The following is a 17,188-nucleotide window of genomic DNA, read 5'->3' on the forward strand; positions in this document are numbered from 1 at the left end:
TGGCGGCTCAATAGTAAATCTGACACCACGGTTGATGAGGTTGGTAATCCACCTCACAATCCATAATTATTAATACTTGCCGTTTCTGTTTCCAGAGCCTGGGCATAATCGGATCTATCCCGGGCGCGTGGCTGATCCTCACGTTGACCATCCTCCTCATCTACCTGCTGACGAGATGCTGCGACAGGAAGCAGCGCCCGCCACGCAGTATCACTGCTTTAAAGGTAATACATACTTATAACCTAGACGAATTAACAAGGTAACTCGCTAAGTAACAACGTAACGGAACTTTAGGTCCTAACTAACCTATGCTAGGTTAGCGCACTAAACGTTTCGCCTCTTCCTTTTTGATGCGAACAGCGAAAGATTGGAAATTCCTGCCGGCGGCGTCTGTTTTCGTTATAATCTGGGAGTCTTTGAATAGGCTATTGCTAGGTAAGCATGATCCACCCTAGACAACATTGTCACTTACCATCAGGTGAGGTTGTGGTCAAACGCTAGCCCATAACATAACATAACAAATACTTTATTGCACAAACAGGAAAAAACAAAATACAAAACAAAAGAGAAATAGAATTAGTACAATAGGCGGCCTTATTGCTAAGTAGCAATCTCTTCCAGGCAACCTTTAAGTATAGGAGATATTGAATATTATGTAATATAGCGGGATAGTGCAGCATGGGAATACTTGTACATATAAAAAATACACTTTCGATTACATAATCTACATAATAATACCTAATACACATAATTATAATTGTTATAATAAATAAATATCACTACTTAAACTACTACATATACTATGGAAGAAAAGGAGTAGATAGATTATGAAGATGAAGAGGAAATAGAGGTAAGAAAATGCGCCTTGACTTGCCCTTTAAAGGACTCCAATGACGAAGCTCTCCTAATGCTTTCAGGCAGAGAATTCCACAAACGGACAGCTTGCACCGTGAAAGACTTGGAGTAGAAAGTTGAGGAATGGGAAGGTATATTATTATAAAAAGAAGAATAGGTAATAATGCGCATAGAAAGGTAACTCTCTGCTCCAAGTTAGATTTATATCACTCCCTCTGGGTCTCAGTTTAGTTTAAATGGCCGTATATCGCTAAGGAGAAAGATAGAAACGCATCTGGACTCTGTGTTTCGCTCGTACTTACGCAGCCTGGCTGTGCAATAGTTACACTTGGTATTGAAAGTCTAATGTAGTCCATCAGATATACTCGAGTTTTACGATTTACTCGGGAGGATCAGCAGATGTAGGCATTATTTTTCATTCCCCCCTGTCTACAGAAGTGAATCAATACGTATATACACGTCGGCCCGTAAATAATGGTTCAAATGAAAGTGGAAGAGAGCTCACCTAATAGGGTATTATACTAATCTAGAAATAGAAGCCAGTCTAAGATGATCGAAAATCAATCTAATTTTACTTTTCGACTTATTATCGAATTTTGTTTATAAATTAAGTAACAATGAGTACGACGTTTGACCGCTTATATCGGTGACGCCACAGGACAGTAGGTATTTCCATACAAACTCCAAAGAAAACTTTCGTTTTGATGTTTCGTAAAAAGTCTCTATTTTGACTAGGTTGTCAAGTAGCCGACAAAAACGAAAACGGTTGTAAGAACGAATTTGATAAGAATTTAAAAAATCCCCAGGGTTGCCAGGACTTTATGCTTTTTTCTTTTTTAACCCCCGACGCAAAAACGACGAGGAAGTTTGACGTGTCTGTGTGTGTGTGTAAATGTTTATGTGTTTTTTTTTTTGTTTGAAAGGTATATCAGTCGCGAGTGTTCTTAGCTATGTTTGGGGGAAATTGGTTCAGGTCTTCAAGGTTATCAGGTCTTTTGTTAAGTGTGATAGGAATGTTGCAAGCGTATGTGGGATAAGTTATGTTTTGCTTTTTATAGGGTTTAGCATTTTTAACCTTTTGTCATAATAATTGAGTACTTTTGTGGTCAGGGGTTTTTTAAAAATTTTAAATTTAATTTTTCAAGGGTTTTAACTATATAAAAGTGGGTAATATAAATTGCGATAACATGTTTGTTGTGAGCACAATAACGATGAGTCAGTTTGGGTTTTACGTTACGCCCTAGGTAATCGATACAGGACTAAAGGGAAGTCACTAGGACACGCGCTTGACGTATGGCTTCTTAAGGATGTCACGTAATATAATGTTGAGTCGATATCGATCGATGAAAGGAAAAACATAATTATGCAAAAAATATATTTAATCAATGTTTCAGCTTCAATTATTTATATAAAAAAGTACTTCTTCTTCTTCTTGTAATCCTGTTATCCCCTGTTATATTTAGGGACAGCGTCCTGTCGAACATGATGGATTATCTGTAAGAGCGATAGGCTGATCGCCTATCATCATACGGTTTATCATTATCCACCATATCAGGCTGCCTAATAGTTTCTTGCTTATTTGTAGTTCTGCCCACCCCTTCGGGGAATACGGGCGTGAGTTTATGTATCTAAATATATAAAAGGAGAAACTGACTGACTGACATATCAACGCACAGCCTAAACGGCTAAACGTAGGCACTTGAAATTTGGAAGGGACGTAGCTTAGGTACCGTAGAGGTGCACTAAGAAAGGAATTACCGGAATTCCCACGGGAACGGGAATTAGCGGGAAAAATCCTTCCACGCGGACGAAGTCTCGGGCAAAAGCTAGTGTATGTATATACAGGGTGTTAGTGACATCGTAACGAATACTCAGGGGGATGATTCAGACCATGATTCTGAGTTAATATCAAGTGGAATTTTTCGTCGCAAAATTCACAATTGTTTTTATATTTTTAAAATTATTTTCAATTCTATACTTTTGCGATGGGAAATTCCACTTGATATTAATTCAGAGTAATCAGCTAAATCATCCCCCTCAATATTCGTTATGACGTCACTTACACCCCGCACAAGTACATACGGTAGTCATACAAGTAGGTATGGGTGTTAGTGACATCGTAACGAATACTGAAGGGGATGGTTCAGACTATGATTCTGAGTTGATATCAAGTGGAATTTTCAGTCCGAATATTCATGAAAATTTTAGTGTTTTTTTTTTAATTATTTTCAGTTCGATACTTTTGCGACGGAAAATTCCACTTGATATCAACTCAGAATCATGGCCTCAATCACCCCTCAAAGTTTTCGTTACGATGCCACTAACACCCTGTATGTATTTTATCAATGTTTCCGATTCAATTATTTATATAAAAAAGTACTTCTTCTTCTTCTTGTAATCCTGTTATCCCCTGTTGGGATGTAGGGCTCGAACAGCAGATTTCCACTCACCGCGATCTTTTGTAGCCTCTGTAGCCTCTGTAGCTTGCTCCCATGTAGGGTTGCCATCCGTCCGGGTTTTCCCGGATTTGTCCTAGTTTAGAGGGCATCCGGGGAGCGTTCGGGGAAGGTTTCATTTGTAGACCGGGTTTTAAAAAATAAATAAATAAAAAAAATTGGGCCCCCCGCGAGACACGCACTATGCTCGCATGCAGACCACGATCAACCGACCAACCAAGTATATTCACACCCATGACATGCCGAGAGTTTTTAATTCTCGGTTAACGGAGCCCAGTCTCATAGGCCGTTTTGTGCACGTCAGACCAAAGCTCGCCGGGACGGGTATTCTATAGGTCTTCTAAGAACATTACCAATCTACCGTCATTTCCATTTGCGGATATCAGCCTCCACAGTATTTTGCCCAGTCAATTTCCACAGTTCTGTGTTAGTAAAAGTTTTAGGCCAGAAGACCTTTAATAATTGCTGGAAGCACTTACTACCAAATACTTGGAGTTTTCCGGTCGTGTCTTTTCGGACAAACCATGTCTCACGCCAGTAAAAGAAATTACAAAAGTAAATAATTACTAAAGTAAAAATTCCCATTAAAAGAAGAGTAACTTCAATATAAACGATCTGTGAATGTAATCTCCAAGTTTACGATATCAACAGTCAACATGTGGCATGATGTGAACATCACGCCGGGAGGCACTTTAATATATCAGTCCTGGTATACACCGAGCACATTTCGGCACACTGTCAGTATCACAGTAGTGCTTTGGCACTAGGGAATGCAATAAAACACTGTTTCTGTGATAAAGTCACATAAACTCTTTATTTTTCACTTTCCATCCACCGACTGTAATTGGAATACCATTGTATTTAAGTTTATAAGTTATGTAATACAAACTGGATTTAAAAAAAAAGAAAGGAAAACATGAAACAATAGGACTAGGGCCCTGTTTTGGGAGGTTTTCTGGCCACGTCTTTCCCTCAGCGTTTACAGATTCCGATGTGGTAGTAGTTTTACAGCTAGTTACATAATATGTAATTTAATTTTTGACGTTCAAAAAGCGCTAACTTTGTAAGCCAATTTTGAAAAAGAAAAAAAAACTCGACTCGAAATTTACGGTATCTCGTAAAATATTTGGCAAGATAAACATCCCGTCATCTACATCGCTAGTGGACACACGTTCAGTTATAAATCGTGCTCGGTGTGTACGAACCCTAATAATGAATGTATATTTGTCAGAATTAAAAACCTACTGGAATGTTTATAGCCAGTTAATTACTTTGAAACTGTTTTAGTCATTAATTATTAGATTAATTGCATCAAAATGTCTTCTGGGAAGTATGTGTCAACAATTTTGAATAAGAACTTCATAATAATTATCTCGTTTTGTTGCATCTTGTGTTATTAGCTATTTACGATTTCTCGTTGGATTATAACGTCGCATACATAAACATACGTAAACTCACGCCTATTTCCCGCCGGGGTAAGCAGAGACTATGGAATTCCATTTGCTTCGATCCTAACACACTTTCTATTGCTTCCTCGACATTCATCAATCGTTCATCAATGAATAAACAGTGTTATACCGGCTTGGTGGAAGTCATTTGGCAATCTCTACATTCCCTTGATATTGTCGTTTCCAGATAACGCTGATGATCCTGTCTGTCCTGTGTTGCGGCGCGATCGGCGTGGGTCTGTTTGGCAACGACGACCTGCACAATGCTATGCTGCAGAGCATCCAGGCTGGGAACCAGCTCGCCGCGCTCGTTAACACTGTTAAAAATCAGGTAACATCACATACAACATACGTGCCACTGAGCTGGGCACAAAAGCTGGGTGCTCCCCCACCCCTCGTTTACTTCACCACGCTACTCCAGCGTGGGCTGGTGGAGTTGTTGCGTCTAGAAAAGCCGGCACTCCAATGTCTTCCCGTACTTACTGTAACACAATTTTTTTATGGCGGTATCTCGTGCTTAGTGCGACGTCGGCATAATGATTTTAAAAGTCAAATAAGTGCTGTGTGTTGTGAGGTGGATATCTAACCGCAGCAATCCTGTTTTCAGGGTTATTATAATGCAGAAAGTAGTATCCTCATATAGATTTCAATTCATAAATTATAGTAAATTATTTTCCAGGTTTTTTTTTTTTGATTAGACCGACCAACTATTGTGTCTGGAAATCTCTCCGCAAGAGGTTGATGCAGTAAGAACCTGGTATGATGTGTTATAATGGTTTGTCAGTCGAGCATCCTGGAGGAGGCGATGGGGTCGCGCGCGCGGGCCCCGCTGGCGCGGCTGGCGGACGCGCTGGACGCGCCGGTGGCCAACCAGACGGCGCTGGGCACGCTGCTGCGCGCGCTGTCCGCGCTGCGCAACAACGCCAGCGCGGCCGCCGGCGCCGCCGACAACCTGCGCCGTCCGCTGGCCACGCTGAACCTCGACGCCTTCATGAAGGTGGGTGCACGTGGACTTGTCGCAGATGGCATTGGATTTCCATTGTAGGTGTTGCTGACACAGCGCTAGCGCACAGCTAGCGCAGTCTCTACGGTCCGGGCAACGGAGCAACACACCTCCTAATTGGCTTTTCTGATAGAACGCACGATGTATACAGGGTGTTAGTGACATCGTAACGAATACTGAGGTGGATGATTCAGACCATGATTCTGAGTTAATATCAAGTGGAATTTTCCGTCGCAAAATTCATGTTTTTTTTTATTTTTTTTTAATATTTTTAATTCTATACTTTTGCGATCGAAATTTCCACTAGATATTAACTCAGAATACTGAGCTAAATCAGCCCCCTCAGTATTCGTTACGATGTCACTTGCGCCCCTTACCAGTACATACAGGTAGCCATACAAGTAGGTATGGGTGTTAGAGACACCGTAACGAATACTGAGGGGGATGATTCAGACCATGATTCTGAGTTGATATTAAGTGGAATTTTCGTTCCATACTTTTGCGACGGAAAATTCCACTTGATATCAACTCAGAATCATGCCCTGAATCATCCCTCAAAGTTTTCGTTACGATGTCACTAACACCCTGTATTTGGGAAATTTGTATCAGTCTTAGTTTTCCTTAAATTTACTATTGGTGTTTATTAAAAAGACAATGGAACTGGTTCAGTGATTTCATTTATGAACTCTAATTTACACACACCAACTGATACGTAGAGACTCCCTTAAGGACACCACCCCTTAAGGCCACCCAAGTTACTAAACCATCAAAACCTGCATCACGATCACGTTGCGTCCACACAACAAGCGCGTCTTCGCCTCCTGAACTACCGATTTATCCTGATCGATTCCATGCAGTCCCGCGTTTACTCACTAGAGAGCGCTACTAACTTGCACAACTGTTCGATACATTCCGGTTGTTCCCAATTAATACGATAGATGGCGTTAACAAAAATATCTTTCATGTTTTTTTCGTATGGGCCTTTGTAGCGGGAACTAAATGGTCTCATGGTACGTTTGCAGCGTGCGTGGGTGTGGGAGGCGGCGCGCTGGGCGGGCGGCATGGCGGGCTGGTGCTGCGGCGGCGCCGTGTGCGTCGCGCTGCTGGCCGCCGCCGCACGCCGCAGCCGCCGCGCGCTGCTGCTGCTCTGTGTAAGTACATTCTACAGCACGGGCTGTGGAGACAAGGCATGGCCAGCTGGTGCTACGGTGGTGCCGTTTATACATTTATATGTGATGGATCACCATAATGACGTCCCGTCACCATACAATGCCGAGAGAAGAGTACGCGCGAAATGTCACTTTAAACTATTCCGAGCACACCTTCGGTAGAGATTATAATATTCGTACACTGAACACCCTAACCATGGAATAAAGAATAATACTGACGGAGAGTTACTATAGAATGGTAACTCTCCGTCCCGCACCAATTCGTATTGAGTGCCGAGCTTCATTTACCTCACCCCTTCTGGGTCTTAGTTTAGTCAAAACTTACGCCATGTAAGTTCTAAGGAGTAAGGGGGACCGCGTGGGGACTGTCCCGTTCGCACTTACGTGTTGGGAATATTCGGGTAATTCGGGGTGTGCCCTAAACTAAGTAACCTTGCCTTAAAGAAGATAAGAAACACTTTATTGCTGTCTACAAATTCGTCTTGCGATTAGTTATCGGCATTCGATCCTTCCTCTGTGACAGCTAGGCCCTCGACAAAGGCTTCCTTTAAAAAAGAAACGGGCACAGATGTTTCCGATTACGTATTAAAAAAAAAAAACTCTTTGTCCTGACATTGGTCTAATAAGTATGTATTGTTATATTAATGCTTCTTGTATATACAGGGTGCTAGTGACACCGCAACGAAAACTTTGAGGGATGATTCATGCCATGATTCTGAGTTGATATCAAGTGGAATTTTCCGTCGCTGAAATTAATTTAGAAAGACAATAATATTTTCATGAATTTTTCAAAAGAAAATTCCACTTGATAACTCAGAATCACGGTTTGAATCATCCCCCTCAGTATTCGGTAGGGTATCACTAATACAGTGCATACGTGTTTATGTATATGCCGTAACCCCTGGCGGTGGTCGCAGGTGGGCGCGCTGGGCGCGCTGGTGGCGTGCTGGCTGGCGAGCGCGGTGCTGGCGGCGGGCGCGCTGGCGGCGGCCGACGCCTGCCAGGACCCCGCCTCCGCGCTGGCGCACTACGCGCCGCATCGTCTGCCCACTGACGTCAGTACCATACAAGCAAATAATACGTACACAACGCCATCTCTCCCCCCCCCACCAGCGGCCGGGCTTTACCTCCCGTCGGTTTTACTTTAAGGCTTCGCCAAACCAAACGCGGATCATAACAGAGCAGGTCAGTTAGCACCCAGTTCAAAGTAGTGTTCCCGAAAAATCGATAGTTTTAATATCGATAGTAAAACTAACGCTGACTCCCCAAAATACAGGTTTTCCTAGTTTGGGGGACAGAGAATCACTATCTGTATCAAAACTCTGTACGATCAACTGCTATTGTAACTTTTCATTTGTGTTATTTTTGGAAATAAAAATACTTACTTACTTACTTACTTACTAAACAGCCAAAATCATCTACCCAACCGATAGGCCTATCGATAGTATCGATACTATCGATAGTATCGATAGCTCTTTTTTGCCGATACTATTGATAAGCAACGATAGTATCGATACTATCGATAGTATCGATAGTTAAAAGATGAAAAACTATCTATACTATCGATAGTATCGATAGCTTGCGCAATATCGAAGAGCGATACTATCGATAGTATTGATAGTTTTTTGTTTTACAACTATCGATACTATCGATAGTTTTTCATCTTTTAACTATCGATACTATCGATACTATCGTTGCTTATCAATAGTATCGCCAAAAAAGAGCTATCGATACTATCGTTTTTTGGGCGCTATCGAGCGGCAACACTAGTTCAAAGACTTTCTTACATTACAACTTGCGCGGGCCCGCATTCAAACAGCGCTGCTACTGTCCCGCGTTAGGTGTGCTGAAAGCCTTTAGTCTTCAATCGTATGGCGTCATACGTCACACACACAGATGCGCGTGTACGGTAGCGTCAACGTGTAGTGTCTGTGTAAAATGAGGTTTTTACGTAGGTCTGACTAGATCCGCACCGATCTTGACTCTTCAGTGCACAACGCTGTCCACACCGCCGTAGACAGAGACAGATAGAGAAAGATCGTACGAGAGAAAGTGATGCAGAATCCAGGCCACGAGACACGACCGCACTAAGGAATATGACGCATGGAGAAAGGGGTATACAGGGTGTTAGTGACATCGTAACGAAAACTTTTAAGGGATGATTCCAGTTACTTTAAGTATTTTTGATTGATTGATTCAGGCCATGATTCTGAGTTTATATCAAGTGGAATATTCCGTCGCAAAGGTATAGAATTGAAAATAATTAAAAAAAAAACTAAAAAATAATCATGATTTTTGCGACGGAAAATTCCACTTGATGATATTAACTCGGAATCATGGTCTGAATCATTCCCCTCGGTATACGTTATGATGTCACTAACACCCTGTATAGGTGTAGGTTTGTAGCAGAGTACAAACTCTGCACATACTGGCCTTTCCTTCTTACCGTCGATCATTTTGAATTTCGAAATTTTCATTCCATTCGACAATTCGTTTTATTCTACGCTGAAGCATCGCATCCCCGATCTTGATAAGAGCAATATCTATACTGCTTAGCTCTGGCCGTGCCCACCAACCTTAGCTGCATCATACTAGTTGTGATCATAAATTCTTCATTGTATTTTAAATAGCATCGTTATAATTTCGTTTTGTTTTGTGAAGTGCTTATTAATAAGCTGTGTATTCCTGTTGGTGTTTACTGTTTCCTTCGCTATTACTACTCATCCTACTCTCCTGCTACTACTCTGCCGGCACTTCGGGACTCTCATCATCATCAGCCCATTAACGTCCCCACTGCTGGGGCACGGGCCTTCCCTATGGATGGATAGGGAGAGATCGGGCCTTAAACCATCACGCGGGCCCAGTGCGGATTGATGGTTATTAACGACTGCTGATGCAGCCGGGACCAACGGCTTAATGTGCCTTCCAAAGCACGGAGGAGCTCGAGATGAAAACTTATTTTTTTTGTGGTCACCCATCCTATGACCGGCCTTGCGAGTTGCTTAACTTCAACAATCGCAGACCGAGCGCGCTTACCGCTGCGCCACCGAGTTCCTCGGTTCGGGACTCTATCACCACCCATCGTGCCGCAGGTTCTCATATATAACACGCTACGTTTCAGATGGTGCACTACTACCTATCCTGCAAGGTGTCTCGAGAGAACGTACTAACAGCAGAGCTACGCAACGCTCAGCGAGCTGTGGTTGCCGTGAGACAAGCCCTAGCGGTACTGTCCCGGGGCGCGCCGCAACTGTTCAATGACCCAGGTATGAAACGCTATATTACGTAACGCGTGTTGGCAACACCAACTAAAATACTCATTTTGTGAGTAATTTTTTTACTGTGTCACTTTCTCTCGCTCTGTGTAACAAGCACCTACGCATTGCCAATAATTATATTATTCTCAAGTTGGGGGTTTAATTGAAAGACCAGAAAAAAATAATTATTTCTGAAATAAAGTAGACAATCTTGAAAAATGTACGAACTGGGTTATATCTCCTAAACCGTAAATAATTGCTAAACATACATGGGGAAATTTCTGGTAGCTAATGTTTTATTTTAAAGGTGAACCTTTAGGCCACCCTTACTTCGGGAGAAAATCGACTCAGATATACAATTTAATGATTTCTCTTTCATTTTTGATTTCTGAAATAAAGTAGACAATCTTGAAAGAAACAAAATGGGTTATATCTCCAAAACCGTAAATAATCGCTAAACATACATGGGGAAATTTCTGGTAGCTAATGTTTTATTTTGAAGGTGACCCTTTAGGCCACCTTTACTTCGGGAGAAAATCGACTCAGATATACAATTTAATGATTTCTCTTTCAGTTTTGATTTCTGAAGTAAAGTAGATAAGCTTGAAAAAGGTACAAACTGGGTTATATCTCCTCAACCGTAAATAATCGCTAAACATACATGGATGTATTTCTGGTAGCTAATGAGCCTACTATCTAATGTTTTATTTTGAAGTTGAACCTTTTCGCCACTCAGATATACAATTTAATGTTTTCTCTTCCATTCTTTTTTCGAATTCCGGCTCGAGCTCTAAACTACTAAAATCGACATAATAATACATAATTCATATAACGTGGTTTCCGGGATTTGTTTCCGGTTAATCGCAATAGGAACAGGCGTTATGCTTTGTTATATTATGCTACGCTATTGTATGCTGTGTGGTGTAATAAATCGGTCGTGCGCGATCCGCCAGGGCTGCAGCCGGCGCTGGGCGCGCTGGGCGCGGGCACGGGCGAGGCGGAGCGCGCGCTGGTGTCGCTGTCGGGCGCGCTGGAGTGCCGCACGGCGCGGGCCTACTTCGTGGCCGGAGCCCGCGCCGCCTGCGACGCGGGGCTGCAGGTGCGCACCGCCACATCCACATACATCTAGGTGTCGCTGTCTGGCGCTGGAGTGCCGCACGGCGCCTGCGACGCTCTAACTCTACATTTTTCATCAAAATATGTTCAATAGTTTTTGCGTGACAAAGTCACAAGCGTACTGTGAAAACCTCATCATAGGCGCTTTTTTTTAAAAAGACACATATGATGTGTTTTTATTCAACAAAACCTAAACTTCCTTCAGTTACTTTTACGTTACATACATTTTTTTTTACCTAGATTTGTCTATTGTGAAGTTTTGTTGGCAAAAATCTGTTTCGATTGTAATTTTTCAGGAGGCGATAATTATATACAACCTCACTTTCACGCGTTCATAATATTAGTAGGATGTGTGTGACAATAACAATGGAAAGACTTAATTGGACCCTGACGTTCCAATTACTCTAGCCGTAGAGGCGGCCAATCAGCTCGTGACAACAAACACTTCAGGACCCATACCAACCCCACCGGCGTAGTCAACAATTTCCCTCATTCAGCGCTTATCGCTATCGACCCACTAGGGTCGATTAATTCTTTCAAATATAATTCGCTCAGTCGACACCCTGAGTCGACGCTTACGCTCAACTGGGCACCCTCAGGCCTGTTGTTTTAAATTTTGTACCGGTAGAGAGCTCTCAGCGCTCCCCATTTGTCCGGTTAAGTAGTTACGGCAAATGTACAATACATCACGTCAAAAAGACAATAACAATGTATGTGTGTGCAGGCGCTGTCGCTCCAGCTGCTGGCGGCGGTGGCGGCGGGCTTCCTGTTCACCGCCATAGTGCTCGTCGACTCGCACGCCTGGATCTACATTAACACCAAGTCAGTATCACACCTTTAAAATTATTTATTCTCCATAATATATGAAAAATTAAAATCCTCATTGGATTAATTGAGAATTAGACAGTTGGCAAATTGGACAATTTGAGAATTAGGCAATTTGAGAAATTGATAAATTGAGAATTGGACATTGTGAGAATAGGGAGAATCTAAATTCTGAAGTTGGCGCAGATAGAAAGTCTGTCAAATTTTGTGTTCCACTAACAATATGGTTTTCATAGACAAGAGTAACCACGGTGCAGTATTTTCAGGGTTTCCTGAAAATGCAGGTTACTGGTTGCGCCGACTTCAGAATTTATAAAATTGTTTTCAACAATTTCAATTTCATTTATTCCGTAAACAATATACATTGTGTTGGAATGTCTTACAAAAATAGATCACAAATTACAATTTAGGTCTCACAACTCCTTCACCTCCTGATACGACACGACCTGCACCGTCCCTTTTATTTGTTTCATAAATGTTCTCCTAGGTCTACCCCTTCCTCTCTTCCCTTCAATTTTTCCTTCTATGATGTTTGTCGTAAATTAATCGTGTCGTATCAGGTGGCCAATCATATTTCCTCTCTAGTAGAATTAGTTTTTAAGTTGAAAAATTATTTTTAACTTTTTTTTTAAACTGTGCACGTGGTCATCTCCGCAGACGCTCCGGCACGGGCGAGGAGCAGGCCCCGTTCCTGTCGTCGGGCTCCGCCACCAGCACCCGCACGCTGCCGCGCGCGGCGCCTGCGCCCAACGGCAAGCCGCCCTCGTACAGCGCCGCCGTGCAGCTCATGGACCTCAACGACCAACGGCCCAGGTACTCCACTACGTAAGATCATTCTTCATTACCTTTTGTTCAGCGCAGTTTCAGCTGCATCTTATAAGGCCGGTCGCCTTTTGGTCGCGTTTTCGACATAACGCACCACTAAATCCCAATTGGGGTAGTCAAAGGTACATCCATCGTAAGATGAACCACCAAGATCTAACCACCCACACCTCACCAAGCTTTCTGCGGCCTATGGCTACCGGCCTTAATGTCACCTATTCAACTATCTGTTTCATAATTATTATAATGTTACTTATGCTATCATATGATCACAATGTTACCAATGCCATTATAATATCACCGATGCCATCATAATGTCACGAATGCCATCATAATGTCACCGATGCCATCATAATGTCACTAATGCTATCATATGATAATTTTTATAATTATTTCTATCATTATTTCTACATTCAATTTCAAAATATTTTGTTTAGCTTTTCACCCCCTACATTTACTATAAAATTCATAGATTTATTAACCGATTTCAAAAAAGAAGGACCCTTTTACAGTAGGTCTTATAATGTACTAGTATGATAAATGGGAAATATACAATTCTTTTTTGTCATTCTGATTAATTTATTAATATATTTTTTAAACATTCATCAGAAAAGGAGAAAATAATAAATACATAACTCGACAATACTTATAAAAAAAAACATCATTAAATCCACCACAGGCTTCGTCAAAAGTTTTTTTTAAACTATTTTTGGACCTTGAACACGAGAACATGGCGATTTATATAGTCTGAACCTTGAACGTATTACCTAATTATAAGATATTTATGTCTGTAACCAGCAGGTTACATATTACCTAATTATTATTATGCTAATTATTAAAAAAAATATCTATCTATAGCCCTTTTCCAAGTGGCAATAGTCGAGTGGAGTTAAAGAGTTGCGCGGGCTACATGTTATGGACAGTCTGTCGGGCAGGTCGCGCATGTCGGGCTCGGCCACGCTGGGCCGCGGCGCGGGGGGCGGGGCAGGCGGGGGCGGCGGGGGCGCGCACGCGCTGTCGGGCGCGCACACGCTGGGCCGCGCGCCGCACAACGGCAAGTACGCCACGCTCAGCAAGCAGTGCAAGACGCTGGAGAGCTCCGACTTCTACTGAGAACGGCCCGGCGGCGGCGCCAACAACGCGGGTATGTACAATACTACGTTTCATCTTATTAGTATACACATATTGACGATGTCCTCAGAAAAGGTTCAGTACGATCTACTCTGAACCCGCGTGCGTGTATGAAACGATTTATGAATGTGGAGGAAGCAAAAAAACTTTGTCAGGATCGAATTCGATAGTCTCTGCTTACCCCGATGGGAAATAAGCGTGAATTTGTGTATGTATGTACTATACATACAGGATGTTAGTGACATCGTAACACCAAACTGAGGGGGATGATTCAGCTCATTTGTCTGAGTTAATATCTATTATCAAGTGGAATTTTCCATCGCAAAAGTATAGGATTGAAAATAATCTAGAAAAACACAAAAAAATACATGAATTTGCTACGGAATATTTTACTTGATAACTCAGAATCATGGTCTGAATCATCCCCCTCCCAGTATTCGTTACGATGTCACTAACACTCTGTATATAAAAGTTTAACCTGTTTATCGTCTCTGACCTGTCGTAAACTCTTATGTAACACGAATGTAGTCGATTGGTTAATAATTTGTCACTATTCGTTGCAAAGAATATAATGTGTAGCTCCATGTACCTGTGTTACTCTGCCAAGAATTCCCAAACGACAGTACTTCCGCTTACAGATCCTTTCGGTGGCGGTGGAAACGGCGGCGGGGCCGTGAGCGGGCTGAACCGCTTCGACCCCAAGTACGCGTCGTTCGGGCCGCGCCAGCCGCGCCCGCGCCCCATGCCGCCGCCGCCGCAGCTGGCCACGTTCGCGGCGCCGCAGCCGCAGCCGCAGCCGCCGCTGCCGCAGCAACAAGCAGCAGATAAGTACGCCACGGTCCGCGCGCCGCGCCGCGCCGAGCCGCAGCCGCTGTCCGCCGCCGCGCTGGAGTACCGCAGCCTGCAGCGGCCGCGCCGCGCCCCCCAGCCCGCCGCGCCGCACCGCCGCGACCGCCGCCCCGACCGCCCCGACCGCGCCGACCGCCAGGACCGCGCCGACCGCGACCAGCGCGCCGACCGCATCGAGCGCCCCGACCGCCCCACGCACGATCACCGCGACTTATACGCCGTTACCGAACTCTAACGCGTTACCACAAAACCGCATTTAGCACTTAGACAAGTCACGTGACACGTTCGAGGATAGGACATCTACAGCCGATGTTCCGATCTGAGTGTCATACGGTGGTCCACGGCCCGTGGTCATTGTCCTTGAAAATAAGAATGACAGCCGAACAAAATTGACGATTAATTTTTAACTTTGCTTGGCTGTCAAATTCTTAAAATACGTGCTAAACACTGCCAAGCGTTTTGTAGTCGAAATCCATCACGAATGTTCTGGGGGTTTGAAACGGTCCGCAGACAACGATGAGGGTTATAGAACAGAGACTAAATAGTGAAGGAAAACTAAAATTTCATCTGCAGTGAAAAAATCCTCATACGATAAAGTAACGACTCAAGAATTGCAATATTTCTAGTTATACCGGAATATATTGGATTTTCTTGTGAATACGTTTATATAGACTGATAGAAAATGTTACTATCGCCGCCTCAAAAAGAATAAACGCAACATAAAATTATCGCTACATAAGTACAATTCAATCAGTACAATGTTTTTCGCACGATATGCATTTAAGCGTAACTGTTAACCCCTATATGACGAGTAATAAGAGTCATAGAGAAAGACTATTCGTCGTTATTTCCGCGAAGGCTTAACAGAAGCTGAAATCTGCTTTTGTCGAACTCTCTTGGGATTAAACATAACCGGTTTGAAACACAGAACAATGTTTAGCGCTTAGACGCCGCATAAGAAGAATGACAGCTGAACATAATTGATCCATTCGGTTTAACTTTGCTTGGCATTCATTTTTAAAGCGTTTAAATGTTAAACATTGTTTTGGGATAGAGCCGATAGTGTTCACTCGAATATTTACTATGCTACATCATAGTGCAATGATAAGAGTGATTGTTTAAGAAATTCGAACATAAACTAATGAAAATCGAAACGAACGGCTGCTACAAAACTAAAGATTGCTCAAATCTTTGTAATTTATGTGAATACTGGTCTAATATATTGATCAAAATGTAAAAAAAAATATTAATTTATTTCGTTAACTATTAGTGTATTGACGTTTTGAAGGATTTTTATTACAATTTTTAGCACAAATATTTGTGGAGTTTTTGTACAAAACATTTGAGCGTGTAAGAGGCCTATACTTTTTTTGCAAACGCGCAATGGTAAAGCTAGTTTATTTCTATCAATCACACTGCGCACTTAGTTTATTCTACACGATAATGTTGACAGTTATTTAGGAAAAAGAAAAATAATTCAAAAGTTACGGCTTAGTGCCACATCTTAGCGTATTTTATTAAGTTAAATCTGGCAACATTGGCGCTTGAAGGCCACTAGGCCAGAGCCGTTAAACATTATTAAAAAAACAGTTGAACAAAATTAAAACAAAAATATATTTGAACTGTCAACATTATTACTTTTTCAGAGTATTCCGCATTACTGCTCATTTGAAACAGTGTTCACGTACGATTTATCGTTTCGTCACATTGTTTCGAGATGGCAAATTAATGTGAGAACATTCTGAAACTTCTCTTCACTTTATACATTTAAAATTGTCCATACTAAAGGCTGTGTAACCTAACACTTGACCAATAAGAATAACTAATTTTCACTTGGATGTATCTTGTTTGGAAGCAAATGGAATCTTATTAATGCACTTTACTAAAACGTTACAGGATGAGTTTTCATAAACAAAACTTTAGTTCATGTCTATATTTTCAATTGAGGTAGTAAGAAGTACATCCATCGCAAGATGAACAAAGTACCCACACCCCACCGAGCTTTCTGTTAGACCAACGTGATAGGTGGGGAGCCGTATCGCCGTCTTCAATGGTGGTTGATGGTTCCAAGGTCAGGGTTTATTATTTTGGGACTAGGGTTTTAGTAAAGTGCATCAACTCGACTGTTTCATCAGACTGCGCGTTTTCGACCTGGTTTTCGCTCAATAGGTTAAGATACGGTCTAATGACGTCATAACGTGAATCGTTAGATAAATAGTGCATGTCGATAAGTATAGAGGGATGCCAAATCGTAGAC

At 42.3% G+C, this 17,188-nt stretch overlaps 1 protein-coding gene across 1 annotated transcript in view; it reads left to right on the plus strand.

The window, feature by feature from the left end:
• LOC126369291 (protein tweety) overlaps window positions 1-14,979 on the plus strand; it is a 73,900-nt gene extending 58,921 nt beyond the window's left edge. The window contains exons 4-14 of the mRNA XM_050013648.1: window positions 96-224; window positions 4,947-5,090; window positions 5,544-5,756; window positions 6,785-6,913; window positions 7,849-7,986; window positions 10,053-10,197; window positions 11,142-11,287; window positions 12,029-12,126; window positions 12,787-12,942; window positions 13,887-14,095; window positions 14,721-14,979. Coding sequence (XP_049869605.1) covers window positions 96-224; window positions 4,947-5,090; window positions 5,544-5,756; window positions 6,785-6,913; window positions 7,849-7,986; window positions 10,053-10,197; window positions 11,142-11,287; window positions 12,029-12,126; window positions 12,787-12,942; window positions 13,887-14,064 — 1,476 coding nt within the window. The 3' untranslated portion in view covers window positions 14,065-14,095; window positions 14,721-14,979. The remainder of the gene's footprint in view (window positions 1-95; window positions 225-4,946; window positions 5,091-5,543; window positions 5,757-6,784; window positions 6,914-7,848; window positions 7,987-10,052; window positions 10,198-11,141; window positions 11,288-12,028; window positions 12,127-12,786; window positions 12,943-13,886; window positions 14,096-14,720) is intronic.
• The last annotated feature ends 2,209 nt before the right edge of the window (window positions 14,980-17,188 follow it).

The sequence above is a fragment of the Pectinophora gossypiella genome, chromosome 8, assembly GCF_024362695.1.
Source record: "Pectinophora gossypiella chromosome 8, ilPecGoss1.1, whole genome shotgun sequence".
Taxonomy (NCBI): Eukaryota; Metazoa; Arthropoda; class Insecta; order Lepidoptera; family Gelechiidae; genus Pectinophora; species Pectinophora gossypiella.